We start from the raw sequence: 21180 nt of genomic DNA, 5'->3' as shown, positions 1-21180 counted from the left end.
AGCATAGGCTAACATAAGGTGGGGCAGTTGTGGCTTCCCCATTCCCTTATTCCTTGACCCAGCACTCATGCTCCTGCCACTGTGATGTGAATGATTCAGATGGCTGATCAAGTCAAAAGCTAGAAGACAATCACATTTTGTACTTAATTTGACATAGCTATGGCCTGCTGCCACAGGGATGTTCATGCTCTCCCCCTGCATCATGTTGCACATACCAACACCTCTCCCACAGCAGAACTAGCAGTTTTGCAGCTGTGGACACAATTACAGCTCACTGATCCCACAAGACAGTAACCTGTCCTTTTGACGGTCCAACTATAAGGATAAAGATTAAGGTTAGGAAAAAACAACTTGAACCACATTTTGAAATTTTCATCTGTTCAGCTCCCTAAAGCTGCCTTACCACCTGATCATTATAAATAGTGCTGACACCACTGAATGAAGAAACACTTGGTGGCTGAGAGGATGAGAAGATAAAGCCATGGCAACCTCTCCACTCTAGGCTGTAGCTCATTTGGATACAACCAGTCTAATTTTGGGCTAGCTACCCCAAGTACTGCAGAAGTTATCTTTTCAGGCATGTTTTGCAACAGACCTGAGGAACGGTTGCAGTGATTGCTTGTTTGATGCTGCTAGCAGTGCAGCCCCGGGGAAAGCAAGCAGATGTTTTTAATCACACTTTTCGCAATCAAAAGCTTCACTGAATTATAACGACAGGGGAGAGAACTAATACCCATGTGTTGTGGCACATTCAACGTATTTTCTACTGTGCTATTGTTTTTTATCCCCTGTTCTTACCTTGCCCATTTTTCATATTTCTCACCAGCAATGACAGAAGTTGCCAAGCTCAAAGTGACAAATTGTTGGTATTCATAAACACAAAAAAATAAAAGGTAACATTTGCTGGAATATGCACAACACAATAAAGCTAGAAATGATCAAGATTTTTTGATAAATAGAGCCACAGGAGACCTCTGAATCTGTCTAACTGCAGATAATTTTACTATTTCTTACTCCTAGCTTTTACATTTAAGATTTTCTTGAATGGAATTGAGATCACATCAAAATCCAAGTTGCAACATTATGCTAAGGCTACTTTTCAGAAAACAAACTTAGCTTCTAACTTCTAAAGTAGTATTCTCTGCAGTGCTAATACATAGCTGGGGTATTGCACAGTCCTACACAGACCATCACTCTGTCCATGACACTCAATGTATTAGATCTGAAGACACCCATTACATCTATGAGCCAAAATACATTTTAAAAAATAAATCACTGATTCAATACAATTGTAGAGCCTTCTACAGAGCAAGGGCCCAAAAGAAATTTTAAAGACTAAATGAAGACTCCAGGTTTTATTAAGTAGTATTTTATTTGCTAGATAGTAACTACACAGTGAGCTGAAAAACTATGTAGTCTATCAGTGCCACAAAAATTTTTACTCTATTTAGAAACTGAGCAAACTAAGGAACTACAGGGTTTCTCTTGTGGTTCACCTTGTCTGTCAGCACCCCAACATCCCAACACTTGTCCTGGGAGGGAATGTGGCTGTAAAATAACATGACAATAATAAAAGAAATGTGTCTTCATTAAGTGATATCATGCATTTGTTTTGGGGGTACCATTAAAGGAATCAGACCTAGCTCTAACACCACTCTAAATATCATATCCTGTTCTGATTAGCATTTTGGAAAACCTTTCTATTTTTCCCCTTAAAAGAGAACCAAATTTTGAAAACAAAATCTGTCCTAGCAGATACAGACTATTTTTGCTTCCAGTCTATGTTTCCAAAGTACTAAACTTATTCAGCTTTGTGCACTGACCTACTGCTTAGCAAACCCTGATGCAGGGGTACATACACTAACACAGGCCAGGAAGGCAGACCTGCTTCCTGCACTGCTTCGTCCAGCAGGAGTACATCTGGTTGTATGGTCCAGCAGTTATTAAAAACTCAGCACTTACCCAGTTGTTCATTCACTCCTACTTCAGCCTCATATCCTCCTTTTGGAAATATTTCAGTAGGCTTAATACTAACTTGGTGAGGGTGACACCCAACCACAGGAAGACATAATTACTCTAACAGGTGAAATAGCTGAGAGGATACTCTGTCGAGTACAACAGTACAAAACTCAAAACTAGAATGTGCTTAGCAGCAATGGCTGATAAATATTTGATGGGGCTGACAAAATAACTGCTTAATAAGCACTGCATCATTGGAACTGTTGATTTTAATAACAAGGGCTACTGCTCTGCTGTTGCTTGTCCCTTTTGTGGAAATTATCTTAAGTGTAATATTGTTTTTTCCCAGGGTACTAAACAATTCCTTAACAAACTCATCCAATCACCCTCATCAGTGTGGTGAACTTGAATCAGTTCTGAAAGCCTGACTTTTGAATTCCGCCATTACAATTGATCTATCCCTTGATCAGGAGACATCAGAAGACTCACATTAACTGCTGTCAAAGTGTCAATAACTACTACATTTAATTCTCCAGTGACTTAAGTTAAAAATAAGATGGATTCAAGTATTAGGTACAGCACAGTCCCATGTGCTGCACCTCACAACCACAAGCAATGAGAACCAATTCAAGAACCAGGGAGTTCATGACAGTCCATCACCTGTGATGGTAGTGACAGCACACAGAGATAGGGCCCCATAAGACTATTTTACAAGTAGAATGTGGATTAGGCATATGTTCACTCTGGAGAAGTGAGTGGAGAACTTAAAAACTGCGGAAGAGCTCCAAACACTACAGCATACAAATGCAAAAACAGAATTTTAGTGTCCATATTAAGTAACCAGTTTTAAGAATTACAACCAGCATGACCAAAATGTGTACTGCTCCAGCACACCAGAGTGAGAAATATTTTTATCTACAATAGACTACTGGGATCTGAGGTAGAAGCCTCTTCCGAGACATCAACACCAGGATCACAGTATCCCTTACCTATTCAAGCATGATAATCACATTGCCTCTATAAAAAAGCTGTGAGTGGTAGAACCTCGAGGGTGCAGTAGCACTTTGAATATTTCATTTTAATAATTAAGATAAAAAATAATATGATTCCAACCCCAGAAATATTTCAATACTATTCACAATATCATTTAACTAAGATGACGTGAATTGGCAATAACATCATCGATATTACCAAGAATATCCATTCTGCGACAATTCAAAAATCTAGCAAAACTCCAAAGTGGCTTATAATGGCACTGATAATTTCCACAAAATGACATGGAAAACCTATTTGCAGTTCCAGTAACATTCTCCAACAAAGAGCATGTGGGAATGTGCTCCCTCTTTTGAGGCGTGGCAGCAGTTCTTTAAATGAGAGTCACTGTTTCCATTCAAATCCCTTATTTTTCAGGGGGTTGCAGAGTCAGCCCTCAGAGAGAGAGAACTGATCCTTGCAGTTTCAGGTGCTTTCATGCAATCCTGTATCTCAAAAACAGTCCATTTTTCCTTTCTCTGAAGAACGTTTAAGCCATTAGCTCATAATATGGATGGCTGCCTCCTGGAACAGTGAGGGGAGAAAGGGGCGCAAGACACTAAAATTACTTCTAAAAGAAGATATTTTGGAAAATAACCTCTAACACCTCCACAATGTCATTTTTTTCCAGCAAAGAGTTCCTAAAGATCTAGAGCTAATCTCCATTTAGTGGCCAATGTTGACAAGCTATAAAGTGAGTCTTGGCATTTTGTATAACCTGGAAAAAAAGACCTGGAAAACCATTTTAAAGGCTCATCCTGGAATTAACAAATAACTAATACTCATCTGATATATCAAATGATTACAAAAATATTAACTTCAGGGTTCTAAAAAAGGTAGTGAAACAGTTTTTTGATAACAGTAACCCTAAGTGTAATCTGACTTCTATATAATACGAAAATCATACAATTCCAAGTTTCTGCATCAGAAAAACTCCTCCTTGGAGTACTCAGTGAGTTTTTGGGATTTCCTGAAATTTGCAGTACTGGTTTTCAGCAGTAGAGATCTTAAAGTGGAGTGCTTGGCTCCGTTTTGTGCTACTGAATGCCTCCGATTTAATTACTTCTTTTATACAAAGATGGATGTCAGAAGCCAAAAGTGTCTGTCTGCCAACTGTGTTGTCCAGACCATGAAAACCTGAGCAGGATTCAACATGCCTGGCAGCATCTAAATTCTTCTTGGCTTGGAATTTTGAGCAGGCATTCAAATAATATATTGATGAGTGTCTCTGTCCTTTTATTCTCTTGATTTTAATAATAACAGCTCATTAGAAATAAGAACAGCATGAAATGTTTATAGCTCTCAAAGACTTACATGAGCATATAGGAATCACTATTATCTAACACAAATAAGAATCAACAGCAGAATGTAAATTTTAGAGATACTACTCTATAATGTCAAGAAAGTAACACAGATATCTGAGGGCTATCTCACAAACCAAAAAAGATCTGACAAAAGAAGTGAAGCCAGGAATAATGCACTAGTCCAAAGATGTATAAAATCCGAAGCTATCCATGTTCTGTACAAAAATACAATTTTCCAGTTAAACAAATACTAGGTACAAAGCTGTGCGCTGCAGAATTGGAGAGCCAGTAATGCATTAGGTAGATACCCACATGTGTTGAGAAATAAGTCTTCCTAAGTATTCAGTAAAAAAGACCTCACCCAAGCTAAAGAAAACAGTAGCCAGCAGTTTAAATCCATGAGAAAAGCTACAGAATGGTGGGCATATTTGTAGTGTGCACTTTAAACAGCACCTCTTGATGCAGTGGAGGAAATAACTGGTGTGAGGAAGCAAAAGCAACACAAGAACTCTTATAAACACTCATAAGGAAAATGGAGTCTTAATCTGCACCAACCCATATGAAAAGTAGGCAGCAGCACACAGCAGAGAAGTCTGACTAGTTTCTTTCCTGCCCATCTTTACTTGCAGAAGACAAGTGTGTGAATGAATCCTAGTGACAGACAATCATCTACTTCTCTTAAGCACATAGTTATGCAGGAAAACTGCCAAGGAAATGTGAAAAATAACATTTAGTCCCCAAAAAAAGCTTTTAAACTTCTCGTTATTTTTTTTTTTCCTTTCACTGCACTACAATTCCCCTTTCTTGCCTACAAAACCTAATCATAATTCCTAAAAATGTGTTTAGATTTTATTTTTGGGTTTGTTTCATATGTAGCATGCCCTCTCTTCCCAATCTATCTTTTATGTATTCCTTACCTTCCATTATCCATCAGGATTTCTCATGTTCAGGTCTCATTAAAAACACTTTACACAAACAATTCTTTCTATTAAAGCCACCAATTTGAAGGAGAAGGGTCAGACTCCCTATACCATGACTTGTTCATTTCCTATCTCTTTTCTGTGATGTCACAGCAAACTCTGAGATAACCCACAAAGCAGAGTGTAAGGCAGTTCTCAGTTCTTTGTTACATTGACAGTCATGAAACAAAGTGGAATTAATCAGAGACTTTTTTAACCTCTGAATGAAAACATTTTGTAAAACACTATAACAACTGCTAGAATGGGGCAAACACAGAGACTGATCTCTTTACTCACTGCAGCTGGCAATATACATTATAATATAGTACAATCTGAAAATAATACAATGTATATAAGACTTGCTGTGTTCTCATGTGCTATATTACATTTCAGAGGAGATGTATATACAAGCTCCTGCTAAAAGAGAAACTGTACTTCATTTGGTATTGACTTAATGAAGGACTTCTCACATTAATCTCTTAAGCTGCACTGCTCTTTAGAAAAACAGACTCTGTGGAAAAGAAAATCTCCATAAATCTCTTCAACTCTCTCCAGAAAAATAGGCTTTTTGTAGCCCAGTGATTTTCTTTGCACCTTTTCTTGTGGAAACAATTATCTTAGCAATTTTAAAGTATTAGGTGGGCCCAGCTGCAGGCTCCTGGTATCTTTCCCATTGCATAGCAATGTCTATACAGAAAGACACAAGGATCTAGTCTCCTAATACCACAATACATCAGTGGGAAATACCTAAGTGAGCAACTAATGAGGTTAGGTCAGAAGGAGCTTTCACTTACCTGAGGCCATCACAAGTTTCCGCATTTTTGACAGATTTGTTTCTAATTCAGGAGTCTTTGTTAGACAGTGGCCAAACATTGTGTTGAAACTCACATCTTAAAATGCTTGAAACTGAACTCAAACTGTCAGCATCACAAATACCCCTTCAGATGAGACCTGTTAATTAGGCCTTCACAACTTTTAAGAAATAAGTCTGTTAAAAAACTCATGCCATGAACGTAGTAACCAAACTTCAGACAGAAGTTCAGGTTCAAGACTTTAGCCATGAAGAGCTGAAAAGGCTATGTTGCAAACAGTACTGATTCATTCAGCTGATTGTTTAGAAAGTTCACTATGGGCATGAAATCCCTCTCTAGACAGCAGGGATATTTTTTTCAAGATTAGCTTAACTTAAACATTTCCCTTTTATTTAATCTCATGTACAATACAGTTAGTAGTACAATTGATTTCTGTCCTATTACTCTGTCTAACCTGGAAAAGTAAATTGCTTTGTACATTGAAAATACTTTTGCTGTAATTGGCAAAAACATCAGTATCCAAATGATTACTAGTGCAGCAAATTACAACTATTACAATAACAGTAGTAAGGCAATCTGCACCTTACTCATGCATGTTGAAAATTTAGGGCAGTTAGTAGTCCAATATATGGACAATATATGTCTGAGAGAAACCAGAAATCTTTCACAGACCTGTTTTAGAGTTTTTACAGCAAATTTAGGCACTCTTCAAAATAAATTCCAAGAAATGCCTTTCCTCATATGTGTAGGCAAGAAGTAATATTAAGAACAGTTCAGTACAAAAATAAAAAGACTCAGTGGAGAGCTGGCAGAAATTCATACCCAAAAGCTCCTTACTATCTAACTCTATAGAAAGCCAAGTGTTTAAAAGCACTCCTTTCTAAAATCAAATACATGAAACACTATCACAAAATTTCATCCTATATTACATCACTTTTTGATGAGCTCCTTAGCAAATGTAGTTTGCAGTTTCACACAGTTGTGTACTCATAAGAAAAATTAAGCACATAGATAAATATAATGTGTCCCTAGACCCTTTAAAGGAAAATAGTTTCAATCTTGTTTGCTAAAAAGTTAGTGCAAGCAAACACCTTTGTGAGCTGGAACCACGGGATAGTTCTTAAAATTGTCTAGGCTATTAAAAACAGCAATCTTTGATTAGAAGGGTGAAGTTGAAAGATCTCTTAAATGGCACCTACAACATCTACATGAACATTGCCATTCAATGCTGGAGAAAAAGTAGCAAAATAAATAAAATACACTAAAGACATGCAGCAGTACCATGTCTAGGTGCAGCTTTGGAGGGTGTTTTTAAAATCTGACACTCAGAAGGTCTGGTTTTACTGGAGTTTATAGCTCAACCTCACTGTCATCTATGTATAGGTGCCTGTCTGCTTAATCAAAAAGAATAAGCCACACTCAAAATAACGACAATGAAAAGTCTATTCCAATCAAACAGAAATGCTGACACAGTTTTTGGTCTTAGGTGCTTTGAATATTAAACTATGGAAGTTTATTTACTTTACTAAATATAATCATAGAAGATGAGAACTTCGAAATTTAATCTTTAAGCCATCTAAATATTTGCATGACAGCAACCTACAAAGAATATAACTAAAACAGTGGAAGCAGAGTAGCAAATCCAAACGCTAAATATTTTGTCTTATAAATAGCTTCTCAGAAATATTTGTGTTTAAACAATAAATGTAAATACAGCGCCATACTGCTCTCTCAGGAAGAGACAACTATTCTGAATTATCATGGCAAAGTCAGGCAAATATTTCCCTTAAATATTAAAGATTTTTGTTGTTGTTGTTTAGATAGACCATTTACAGAATAGGTTTACAGGATCTAAGATGAAAAATTCCCCCAGAAAAATCAAGTCTTACAAGTTGTGAAAATTCCACTACCTGCGTGTCATGACACTTGACAAATCTGACTTCCAGTGCTGTAAAATCCTGAACAAGTAAGGTAATTACAGTGTAATCAGCACAATGGTTTCACCCAAAAACCCAACAACAACACCCAAAAAAATCAAGATACATTTTTCAAGACAAATATTCTTTCATTCATACTAACTTTTAATCTGCTTTTCCATCAATTTAGAGAAGTTAGTCATGATTTACCAGCATAAAACTCTTTACTCATGAAAAAAACCAACCAGACCCTTTCTATGTAAAACAATCAGTAGGAATATTTGTTGGAAAAAAAGGTCTTAGGAAGTTCTCTTTCATAGTAAGTAGCCTGCAGCACAAGGTATACAAGGAGTCCAAAATACTTAAAGGACTATATACTGATAAATGCATATGTTGTTATTACATCCTAAAGCTCACCACCAGCACAGTTTAATTGCTGTTTTAAGGCAGTTTCCCATATTTCTTAGAGATTTCTCTAAAAAACCTGCACGTACAAGAACTTCTTTATACCTCTTTGCAACAAACCACATTTTCAATTAATTCCAACAGAAATATTCTAGCACAAGTGAGAGCTTGAGAAGTAGAGCTCTGCAAATCTCTTTAATCGTTACCCTCTAGAAGACATGAAAACTTCTCAGTAAAGTCAAATCACTCAAGCAGAAGCAACTCTGGTTAGGAATACATAACTTGTAAAGAAGAAAACAGAAGACAGCAGGAAGAGTACATCAAAAGAGAAAGGAATTCCACAGTACATATGCAGAGTCTACAATCACTACATTCATATTTTTGATAGCAGTAGAGGTCACCATTGGTGTTATAGCTGTGAGTTCATGGAGACAGTAAAGACATAAGTGAACTTCAAATTAAATTCAAACTCTCCACTAGGCTTGTGTAGTCTAAATGCAATATATGCTGCTCTGTCCTCCTTCTAAAACAGCAAGAACAAAATCAGCAGGGATTTATCATGCTAGCACTATTCATATCAAGGCAATGCACACAGACTCCACATCTTGAGGTGGTAAGAAATGCATGCCTTCTTTTCCATTCACTGGGACAGAGAATGTTAAGGGAGTATTTTGTACCTACTCAAAGCAAAAGGCATCTAAAAGAATCTACTCCTACAACTGCAATAATACCATTAGCTTCCAAATACCATGAATGTGATCCCATTCTTCACTATGAAATCACAATATACTTGGATTAGAAAAAAATAAGAAAAACAACCCAGTGAGAACTACTTCAGCAATTAAAACAAAACATCATAAATCCAGTAATTCCCCCCACAAAGACACTCCATGATTGGGCTAAAACCACTCATTCTGTCCTTGCACAGACTTGTAGATGACTACTGGATGTCATTTTCTGCTCTCCTAAGTAACTATTCCAAGTAAAGCTAAAAGTCTTGTTTGCATGCTTAGCAGCTGCCTGGAAAGTCTTAGTATAATACTTTAAATGAGATAACTTGCAAGTCTGTGACAGGATGATGCCCTACAGCACAGTTTCTCACAGAACAGTCTTCCGGGTCTCAGTCCCTCATTTCCCCCAGTTCTTTGCATAGCTCATACAACACATTATCATATAATCACAGAACATCCTGAGCTGGAAGTGACCCACTAGGTCACTAGGGTCATCAAACAACCAACCAACCCACAACTTATCATGAGAATCTATCTTGAACTCCATTAGGAAATGAAGGAAGATATGACAAGAAAAATTACTTTTACTCTACTTTGTCCCTTTGTCTCTCTCATATACTGCACATAGTTAAATTAAATGCAAATTTAAATAAAACGATACATAAGATACAGAAAATATTCTTTGAAGGCTCTTTGTAATCACCATGGTCTTGCTGCAGCCTGTGGTGCCTGAGCAAGAAATCAGTCCAAAAATATCATGAACAGAAAAACCTTGAAAGGCTGTGATTTCATGCCTACTGTTACCTTCAGGTTTAAGTAGCTCCCTTGGCTCTTACACTCATAGCAATTAGAATTTCCAGACAGCTTGGTGGCAGATATTCTAGGTGTTCTCTATATTGCAGCACTTGCTGGCAGATGGCAGTCAATTCTTACCATGAATGAATTAAACTCACTCATATAACACATGGCTGTAAACCTGAAGACACTTTAAAAGCTTTCAAAGTTTTCATTCTGCCTTTTATAGTTACAAAGCAACAACAGCCAGCTATGTGACGTAAGTCTCAATTTATATCATGGGCTAAGACCTACACTAGGATATCCAGGTCCCTATGCTGTTGTTTCTGGAGCTCATGAATACATTTCTACACTTTTCCACTCATGCTAGTCTTTTCAGTAAAAAGGTTATTTAAATATAGGAGGACACTACCTACTGAAGGACAAATATGCGCTTGATCAGAAGACTGGAGCATCAGGAAAAGAGATATAAACTGCCATATGTTTGTGAGTTATTAATCTAACTGCCTAAAGTTGGAATTTTATCAGGATTGTACCCCACATCAGAGAGATCATATACTTTTCCATAACCAGGAGGTTACTTAATATATCCAGATGGCAAAGGTTAAACTATATTTATGTCAACTTCGACAGGCTCTCTTCTTCTACTGACCTGAAATCCATGAGGACCACAAGTAATTAGCATTCTAGAAAAGTCAGAGCTGTAGGCCTTCAGGGAATTTTTTTTTTTTTTTTTGTAAGCAGGTACTAATTTTTAAGTTACACTGTGGCATTATTATACATTGCCGCATTAGATACCCTTCTTTCCTGCCTACTAATAAAAGTTTGCTAATGTAAATTCTACTACTGAAATTAACTATCTATTCCAACTCCCTGCCTGTCTGTGCTACAATTAGCTGGACAAACAAGGAGCTGAATGCTTTTTAAACACACAATTAACTGAGTTTTGCAGATGAATAAGGACTTGTTATTTTTTTACTGTTGTTGGTTGCAACCTCTAAGCTGCTTTTCTTAACTTCAACACCCATCCATAATTATGACTTCTGATTTACAAGCAACATTCAAATACACTTTATAATAAATATTATAGGATAAAATCCGTCAAGGAGAGGGGAAAAGAAGTGTGAAGGTACAACTTAGCAAGCAAAATGTGAAATTGCTATAGTCAAAACCTGAGAATTTACCAGACACTTTATTAAACTGCAAGGCAGTACTTTACAGAGCTGCTTTTAAAATATGTTAACACTATATCACAGTTCCCGGCAGCAAGAAGTCTTTCCAGAAAATGTGTCATCACTGTATGCAGCATATTTTATAGCCAGTATAATTTCATTTTATTATATCCAATAATATTTTTCTGAAATTCTAGGAAGTCTCCCCACAAAAGATAAGTAATGACCATATTTTAATCAGCTGGCGCAAAGTGTAACCACCATACCACAGGGAAAAAAAACCCCTTTATTACACCAAAATGCCCACAGTTTCATTTTGCCTCTGTGGAAGAGATCATGAATAAAACCTGTGAGAATCTCATTCAAGTACTACGCAGAACAAAACCTTTGAACTGTGAAGTTATTTCATTCCAAGATCGACCTTTACAGCTGAGCCATTCTTGACAGAAGAAGCTGAGTAAGTTCAGAATCCTACACATTGTACTATTGTAGCAAGTTAAACTAGAAATTATGCCAACAAAGGCTGAAATAGATGCCTTTTTTTTTCGTGTGTCCACAAGCACTCTGAAAAGATGAGCTATACCCCTCTAAGTGAAATAACATAATTTTCCTTTTCTTACCAGGCTTGGATTTCTGCTTTGTGGTCTGCCCATGACTGGCAAACACCGCTGTGGAGCCAGGTATAAAGGTCCTTTCCTCTAGATCAGACTCTGGGATTGTAGCACAGCCACCTAGGTGAAAATGGACAACTCTTAATGTGGGGTTTATCCAACAAAACAAATTCACTGGTGCATAACTGAGGAAAACAGGCAATAAATTAGCTGACAGGAATATATAAAACTAAAATAGTCTTTACTTTCACTTCAAGGAAACATTTGCTAAAGAAAACAATTACCATTGTTTAGAAGGCTGATTGTGCTTTAATGAATTCTCTTTACTATTTATGTCATCTTGAAAAAAAGTTTGAATTCATTTAGATCACAGAATATGCAAAACTGGTTCCATATAAAACATGGAAAATAATGTGATTTTTATTAAAGAACAAATTACTGGGAGCTATTTTTGTAATAAAATAATTGTGAATGAAATAATTTTACAAAATCAACAAACCTATGAAGATTGTTAGCTTGCCACAGAAAATGACCTGCTGATTTTTTTTGATGGGCTATTAAATACAGTATGTGTATTAAAGGAAATGCAGGGACACTTTCAGTGTCCAATAACACACCTTACTCATGCAATTATAGGATATACGGTATAACATCTTTGTATATTTCAACATTGTTTTATGAGCCATTCATTAGACAACACAATTACTTACAGCTTTTTCTTCAAATATGTTTAAATGCCTACATTTAAAGTATGAAGAGAGGTATAATCTAGTAGTAGTATCAGCTGGAGTAGCTTGCAGTGGAATAGGCTGATGTATATTTATTTCAGAACAGCTGCGGTCAGGACACTGGAGGATGTGTCACTATTCCACAGCAAGAAGATGGCCTCACAGAAAGCACATTGCCAACAATACAGCACACAGCTGAGCTGCATCTTTTTCTCACAGCCCTCCCAGGAACACCACTAGCAAGCAAACAAATCCATGTACTCATCTATTGGGCTCTGAAAGCACGTTTGTAAGCAGCACATCAACTCCCAACGGCATGGACTGACTTTTTACCTTCATGCAAGAGTTGCTCTGTTTTAAAAAGACATGTTCTATTCCAGGCCCCATAAAAAGTGCATCAAATTTGCAGCAACACTGGCTAGCCTCCCCTTACTAAATTGAGTAAAATTTAAGAAAAGGTTGCATTTTTAAGTTGGAGAGTTGCATTTTCCCTGGCAGTTTCAGAATCACCGGCAAACGAATGCACCATGTCTTGAAGAAATGTACCACATTGAGTAGCCATGGTAAAGCATGGCAGCTCCAGTGAAACCTGTGAAAACACTCAGTCCTACCAGATAAAGAACTAATACAGCACCTATGGCTCCTAAGGAAGAGTAAAGATACAAGCTGCTTTATCTAAATACACCCTGAGAGAAAGTATGAATTGCATCACAGGATTTATGTTTGATTTACAGCAAGAAAATTTTTTTCAGTAAGAAAGGAAGGTGAGGAGTAAATGCATCAGACTTGCAACCCATGACAGCTTCAAATATTTAGGATATCTGCTATAAAAATGGAAGAGAAAATTGGAAATTTAAAAAAAAAACCTCTTCGTGTTAAAATACTGTAACAGTAGGGTCATGTCTGACATTGCATTAAAGATAAATGTACCAACAGCCTAAATGAAAATAAATATCTGTAAACCAGTACTTCTGTTGTCATTTGAAAATTGTGACTAAAATGTAAGCTACAAGATTCGAGGAAACAGAAATCAGTGCTTAACAAGTCAATTTAGATTCTTCACATTCTTATTGTTCAGACAAAATCTACACTCTTAAACACTAGCCTGTAAATACAGGATACAAAATTAAGGTCTCCTGCCCCAAAGAACTATTAAGACTAGCATCATATATTTTAATATTATAACATTTTGTAACATGAGTGAAAACTCACCAAGTCAATTAGTATCTATTGAATTTCTACATGAAAATAGAGACATTTTCTAACATTCATTCTTAAACCCAAAATTCAGTAACTTACATAGCCTTGAGGACTGAGGGCCTCTGGTGCCAAAATATTTCATTAGTTTTCAATCATGACAGTGACTGAATATGAGTTGGAAAAGGTCTATTTGCCCTTAGCTACAACACACTACTTGTTAAAAGGAAGTAGGAAAATACACGGATACATATCCTCAAGATAACAACAGCTCCCCTTGACAACACGCTATGATTTCCCACAGGAAGGAAGGTGTGGAGACCACACTACGACTACTGCCACACTGAAAGAAGGGAAACATTCAAAGCAAATTTCAAAATTTCCCTAGACTGAAAAAGAAACTGGATAAGGCACAAGTACACACTACTCAATATAATATTTGGTAGACCAAGATTTCATGATTCAAAAACATTTTCCAACTCAAAAAGACAGCTATATGGGAAAAAAAAAAGAAAAAAGAAAAAAACAGAGGAAAAAAAGACCTTTTCTGCTAGGACTACAAGCTTTTCATTTCATACTTCAAAAGTTCTACTTATGGTCTATATTCTGACTTCTGTGATCAGAACTTCTTTAAGTTAAAAAACTCTGATTTTTTTTTGTATCTCTAAATACATTTCAATAAGTATTCACTGAATATCTGTTTTAGCACGCAATTTCAGTTTTTATGTACATTGAATCCTAAAAGAAATCACAGCAACAAAATAATTCACATTCATTCACAATTAACTGAATGGTACAGATCTGAAAAGTGGAATATTTAAGGAAAAAAGGGGAAAAGAGGAGGAATGGTAGTACATAAATCTACACACTGGAAATTATCCAAGCTGAGAAGTCCTCCAGATGTCAGTCTGTAAACAGAGCTTCATAAAATTAATTTTCCCATTAATTGTTGGCAAGAATAACATCTAGAATATGTTATTACATCTGACCCACTCTTTCCCCCTTTTCCATGTAGCTAAATTCTTGTCTGGCATCACAGATCTTTTATCAGTTGCAATAAATCCAAGAAAGCAAGCTTTTGTCAACAAAACTGCTTGATAGGGTACAACATGCATAAAATTACACTCAAGCTAATTGTGAACTTTGTTCACCAAAGGAAATGAGACTTCTCTTGCTTATTTTCACTACATCTGTTTTTGTAACACTTTTGGTTCTTAAGCTGGAAAAAGATACCTACACCCAAAGGAAATATAAACATATAACACATATTGAACAAAAATTAAGTCTTGACAGTTTTCCTACAGATTCCTATCACCCTGTTTTTATGCATTTTAATATGGCTTTAAAAGTTGAAAAACAGGAAAACAAAAGTGAAAAAATGAAAAGGCACTTTGAGGTAAAGATTATTTGAGTTTCTTTCTCTTCCACTCAATCACAGCCTAAACTAAGCATAAGTTTCCATTTTCCTCGGAAATTAATTCTTACAAGAGTCCATAGAAATAAGAAGAAACAGCTTCCTGAGCAGTCTTTGGCAGCAAGATAGTCAAACTATGAGCAGTAAGCTCTGTAAATAGCAGGTTTTGCATCCATATGTATACCATTATAAAATGAAGACAATCTAAACAGTAAAATTATTTCATAGATATTTCAAAAAGCTATACCCAAAACCATGCTCACTTGAGTTTGCTGTTCTGTTGACAATCTTAGCAAAGTGTACACCAAAAGTGCAGTCTAATGCTTTAGAGGTTATTCTCTCTTTAAGAGTTTATGAATTAATTGAACTGATTCTGCTGGTTGCATTTATTCAATTCCTCTAAATTTTATTAGGATCTTCCCATCAGAAAGTAGCCTGTCTGTTGAAGTAAACATTGCATGCAGGTGGTGAAGATAAGTAATGCTATTGCTGTTTTTTAAATGGAAGATAAAACAACACAATCTATAGAAGAAAACAATACATATTTGAGTGTATTATGAGATCCATAGAACATTTACTCACATACCAGCTCCGGCTTAGAGGCTATAATTTGAATAGAAACATATCAGGAATGCCAACACATTTCCATTGCAGAGTTTGAGGAGAAAGAGGGAGAAGAATTATGAGGAAGGGGAAAAAATAAGGGAGAGAGAAAGAGGAGGTTGGGGGACTAAGACAGGAAGGCAGGGAGGAAGGGGAAGGGAAGGCAGAGAAAAAGGTGTGTTTGTTTGTTTGTTCTTCCTAAATAGGTGCCTGGTAACAAACAGTGATACATTTCCCAATACCAAACAGTCCAGGTTTAGATTGGATATTCACTTGCAGAATGCAGAGTCACTAAATAATCAGTTATAGATTTCAGAACTTATCACTTAAGTCTAACAGTGGCTACAATCCTGCAGTCACACAATTCCATTGTTTTCTGTGTGCTTTGACACAACCAAATTCAAAAAAATTATGGAAAAATATTTCTGTACTACATTCCAGTAGAACAAATTAGGGGAAAAAAGATATACCAACAGAATATGTAGTCCAAGGTTATAGAAAATCATCAAAACATATTTTAAATGGAAGCACACAGAGACATACTAAACTGTTGTTCTGATTTACTCATGTTTACTTCTTAACAAAAACCTCCAGTTTTTAAATTCCATAATTTTTTTTCCTATAATGAGTTGTCACGAGTTGCACAGAGAGCTATGCAAAAATAATTCACACCAATTGTGCGGCTTCTGTTTCAGCTTGTAGCCCATTCAAGTATTTTGAACATGCCTGAGTTCATAAAACCTTGACTTACAAAGTTCAGGGTACTTTGGCAGCAGAAGCTCTTTATGGGAGCAACTGTGGTGTTTAAGCTGTCAAATAGTCTTGGCCATTCTTCCAGGATGAGGTTCAGTGCATTTGGTATGCAAGTCATAGGAATGGCATTGGGAAACACATTGCTAAGAGCAGATCCAACAGCTGTTTTCATTAAAGACACATTATTGGACACTTGGCCAAGAACACAAGATCAACATTCAGTAGTACCCTTACTAACTCAGGACTGAGAATGCAGGAACAGTGAACTGAATAAACCCCACCCAATATCTACCAAAGGCACTTGTTACATGCTGAGAACAAAGGACAAACGATGACAGTTTTGCTTTGGCTACAAAAGTGCATTGTTCCATCCACCCGACCTATTCACCTGATGAACACAGACTGGCTGAAAAACACGGTCTATGTTCTGATATATCTTGGGAGAGACAACTTACTGAATTTTGTAGTGCTTGGAGGGTATCCATCTGCTTTTACATAACAGAAAAGAACAATCAGCTTACAAAGGGATTTTTCAAGGGAATCATCAACTCTTGACAAATAACACAACAATAAAAATCACTATTTTTTCAGAGCACACTGCCTCACAAAACACCTGGTGGTTTTTGTTGATTGGGTCTCACATCCTCTTTCCCATATTCAGTGCATTATGAAGTATAGCTTTTGTTTATCATAACTGTCTTGGGTTACAAGATGCGACTAGGGGTGTGTATTCTATTGCCATCTATTAGAGGTGGGACAGTTATCTTCTTAAATGGGCAGTTTTCTTTATCTCTTCCACAACCAATCCTCCCTTCAGGGAGATATCTTCTGTTAATGGGCAGGCCATGGAGTGTCACTGCATGACTGATAAAATTACACCATCCCTTTGTGAGATGCTACACCCAGAGGGAGGAGCCAAGCATTCCTACCCAGATATAATCTGAGATTTGGAACACCATAGCAGCCTTTTCCCACTGGATGCTCAGAGGAGCAGCTGTCTTCTCCACTGGATTCCCAGAGGAAGACCAGGCCCATGTACATCACCACTGCACCTTCAGAGGAAAATTACACCCTTCTACAGGATCTCTGCTTCAACAGAACCACATCTGTCACTCCAGGGGGACTGCAGCCACCATTTAATGGGACTGCTACCCACACCCTGACCAACAGGGCATCAGGTTGTATTCTGACCCTGCCAGTGGTTGTCAGGTTTTTTTTATATTTCCTAGTAAAGAACTGTTATTCCTATTCCCATATCTTTACCTGAGAGCCCCTTAATTTCAAATTTGTAATCATTCAGAGGGAGGGGGTTTTGAAATGGAAATTTTCCATTTCAAGGGAGGCTCCTGCTTTCCCTAGCAGACCCCTGTCTTTTCAAGCCAACTACACTAACTAAACATGGTTTTCTTTCAGAATGCTTAAATAAAGCAGTAGCAGAAGTTACAGAATATACTGTCATCATTCTGTTCTCAGGACAATATTCTCCATTCAGTAACAAACTAATTTCATGATACCTTTTTGGGGAGCAAGCAGAATAATCAAGGCTTTTGTTTTGTTTTATACAGATAAACTCATTTTGGACACATAGATATACACATTTATGTATTTGGATATATGCATATATGAAATACACAAAGAACTTTATACAAAATATTTTTAATGAATTTTTTTTTAATCTGTAGAGCCTGCATTGCATTGCTTTGGTAATACACAGCTGTAAGGAGGCTGCTAGACCTTTAGACTTTTATATTAACTTACATCAAAAACTTAAGTAGGTAATGCTCCCTTTGATAAACACTTATTATTTTTGCTAAAAGCATATTTAAAAGAATTTCCAATGCCACATCTAGTTTCTATCTGCCAACACAATAGAGAGCACCTCAAAGACAGTGTTTGGAGCAGCTGGGATCTCTGGAGCATGCTTGACAAAAAAACTTTCATAACATTGCCTTTATGTAGTCTCTAACCTTTCTTCAGCATACAGTGAAAGTAAACAGACTGAAACCAACTTTTATAGCCTTGATAACAAACCCTCCTGGCATCCATCATTCTGAAAATTCAGAGAAATATTTTGCTCCTATTCCTATTTAAAACACTTGTATTTCCAGGAGCACATACATGAAATTTTCTTCCAGTTGAAGACTCAATAATGAAGACACATATATACCATATACTTGTACGTATGTGCCTACACACACAGATTTTGGACTTACTGGTGAAGGAAGAGCAAGTCCTCATTCCCTGCACTCAGAAGTTGAAGAGACTGTGAATGTCTGTGGCCTGGTTTGTAGTGTTGTAACCCACAAGTTACGAAAGAGTTCCATCACACAAGCATAGTGCAAAGTCCAAGCTAGCAGTCTTTGACTGATTCAGGGGAACAAAACTATTTATCGGCAGGGAGTTTACAGTATATTGGCCTAAACAAAACACTTAACAACAGGAGAAAGCTAAAAATGTACGTCAGTGAAAATCTGATTTTTATCTTAGCTGTGAACAAGAAATATAAGACAACGCAACTTGCTGCATGGGGCCTTGTTATGCTGGGGATTTTGGATGTTTGAGACAGCCTTGAGAGAACAGTAGTGAGACAGAAACACTTGATGTGGGATCTATGCCTAATCCAGATGAGAAACTGAGTGAAATCAAATAAGAAGCACATGCATGCTTAAGCAGGATTCTGGGCTAGAGAATACAGGAACAAAACATGCTGACATCAGATGTGATATCAGATATGCTGTGGATAACAGAAGACAGTGGACTAGCAACTGGGATTAAAATGTAGGTACTGAAGAATGCATGTTGCTCAGAAAAGTAAATTAAATTGGTAACATAATAATACTTCATAGCACTATTGTGGATGGACTACTGAAAGAGAAGTACACAGAACTGGCCACTTTGGAAGGAATTGTTCACAAATTCATTTTTATTTTTTCATCCCTGAATAGAAACCATGGAGGTGAATTGTTCTGTTTATGAATGAGACTAAATTACCTTTTTCTAACACAGAGATGGAGTTTCTGAACAAGGGCTTTCTTTTCTTCCTTCCCTTCCAACCCCTCCAAATAGAAAATATAGGGAATAGAGGTCAAAACAGATACAGATTTATCTATTAGCATTCTGAAATTATCCAACCATTTCTTATCTAATTATGAATAGTTATCCAATTCCTAGAACATAAATAAATTACTATTCTCTATCTATTCATTTACCTATCTAGTGATGAAATAAACATGGATAAAAGCATCCTCTTTTAAAGTTATTGAAATAAACCAAGATCTTTCTGGTGGATTTATAAGACAAACTGCATCTAGATACTTTGGGCACTAAAAGTTTAGGAAATTAAAGCATTCATAAGGAAAAAAGAGAATTCGCTTTTTTAACAATACTGAAGTTTCCTTCCACAATTGAAAAGCAACTTTTGCTGAAAATTCTTGCTTCTCAGTAAATTACATCAAAGATAGCATTGTTTTAATTATTGGAAATTTCTACTTTCTCAGATGTACCTAAATATTAGATTTTTCCATAGTATGTAGAACATGTAAATAACACTGTATTGTAATTTAATTACTAAACATTGTTTAGTAATTAAAAATGTTGTTTTAATATAATTTTCTGCTATTACTTTTATTCATTGGACTGGGAGTTAAGAATCAATCCAATTATACTAACCTATCTTTGCTCCAACACTGCAAAAGGAAACATATGCTGCTTATATTTACTTTATTTTCACTAGTATTTAATACTTCATTCACTATATACTCCACTTAGCAAATAAATCCAAGTATTACCTTGGTTAGCTCAACCTTCCACAGCATTAAAGCCTCTGGGATTAACTTTAGGAGGAATCAAGAAAAGGCAACTTTGGCTCCACTAAGGATTATAATGCCATTTAATTAATTTAGTTTATTTGGAGGAAATGAGCACAAAACTGCTCATAATAATTTAAAATTGCATCTTATCCTATAGACAGAACTTTTTCCTTTGTTTACAGAAGTTCCTATTCAGAAAATTTTACTCTGCAAACTGTAGAATTTTATTCCTTCACTAGTATCACACCCGTACTTGTGCAAATCATGCAATTTTACTAAAGTCACTACCATTCAAATGTTATGGACGTGATACAACTGAGGGGTAAACAATTTTTCATAAATAAACATTTTATGTCATATCTCCTGCAAGCATTTTAAGAACTAGCCAGGAGATTCATGTGCTTCACATGATAAACTTTAAATTAAATCAGCTTTACAAAACTGCAAAGTATCTTTTGACCAAACACAAAGTATCTGAAGATCTGAAAAACTATGCTTCCAAAAATCTCTAATAAATGGGGAGAATCCTGGCACTGAACTTTTCAGAGAGGGGGAAGAGACTCAGTTTTATTAATGTCATAAAATGAACTATATTTACAAGAAGATAATGAATAGTTAGGGAGAACTCTGTTCAAATTCAGCTGCTTCCTTTTTTTTGCCTTTTTTTTTCTGTAAAAAGCAAGGTCTGCTTTTACAATAAAAATGCTATGTCTGAAACAAAGTGGCTTTTTATATGAGAAAGCACAGGATTAACTGTTCTATTGCATTTTATTTAAAAGCTGACATTGCTGCTACTGTCTAAGGTAATAAATAAAGTAAGTGACTGAGCAAGTGATGCTCTCAGTCTGCTACTTTTATGCCTTGTGCTTATTTAATTCTCTAGGTTTTAGGGATCATCTTGTAGCTTGACCAGGACAAGGGCCTACTCATTTTTAAAACACACTGTATTTTTAAATGTGACTGGATACCCTGAAATCTGC

General features: G+C 36.3%; 1 protein-coding gene across 1 annotated transcript in view; it reads right to left on the bottom strand.

The window, feature by feature from the left end:
• BBS9 (Bardet-Biedl syndrome 9) overlaps positions 1-21180 on the bottom strand; it is a 286159-nt gene that overhangs the window by 102057 nt on the left and 162922 nt on the right. Inside the window, exon 22 of the mRNA XM_059481140.1 lies at positions 11706-11816. Within this exon, the coding sequence (XP_059337123.1) occupies positions 11706-11816 (111 nt within the window). The remainder of the gene's footprint in view (positions 1-11705; positions 11817-21180) is intronic.

This window comes from Ammospiza nelsoni, chromosome 1 (genome assembly GCF_027579445.1).
Source record: "Ammospiza nelsoni isolate bAmmNel1 chromosome 1, bAmmNel1.pri, whole genome shotgun sequence".
In the NCBI taxonomy this organism is placed as follows: Eukaryota; Metazoa; Chordata; class Aves; order Passeriformes; family Passerellidae; genus Ammospiza; species Ammospiza nelsoni.
This window is presented reverse-complemented; position numbering and strand designations above follow the sequence as displayed.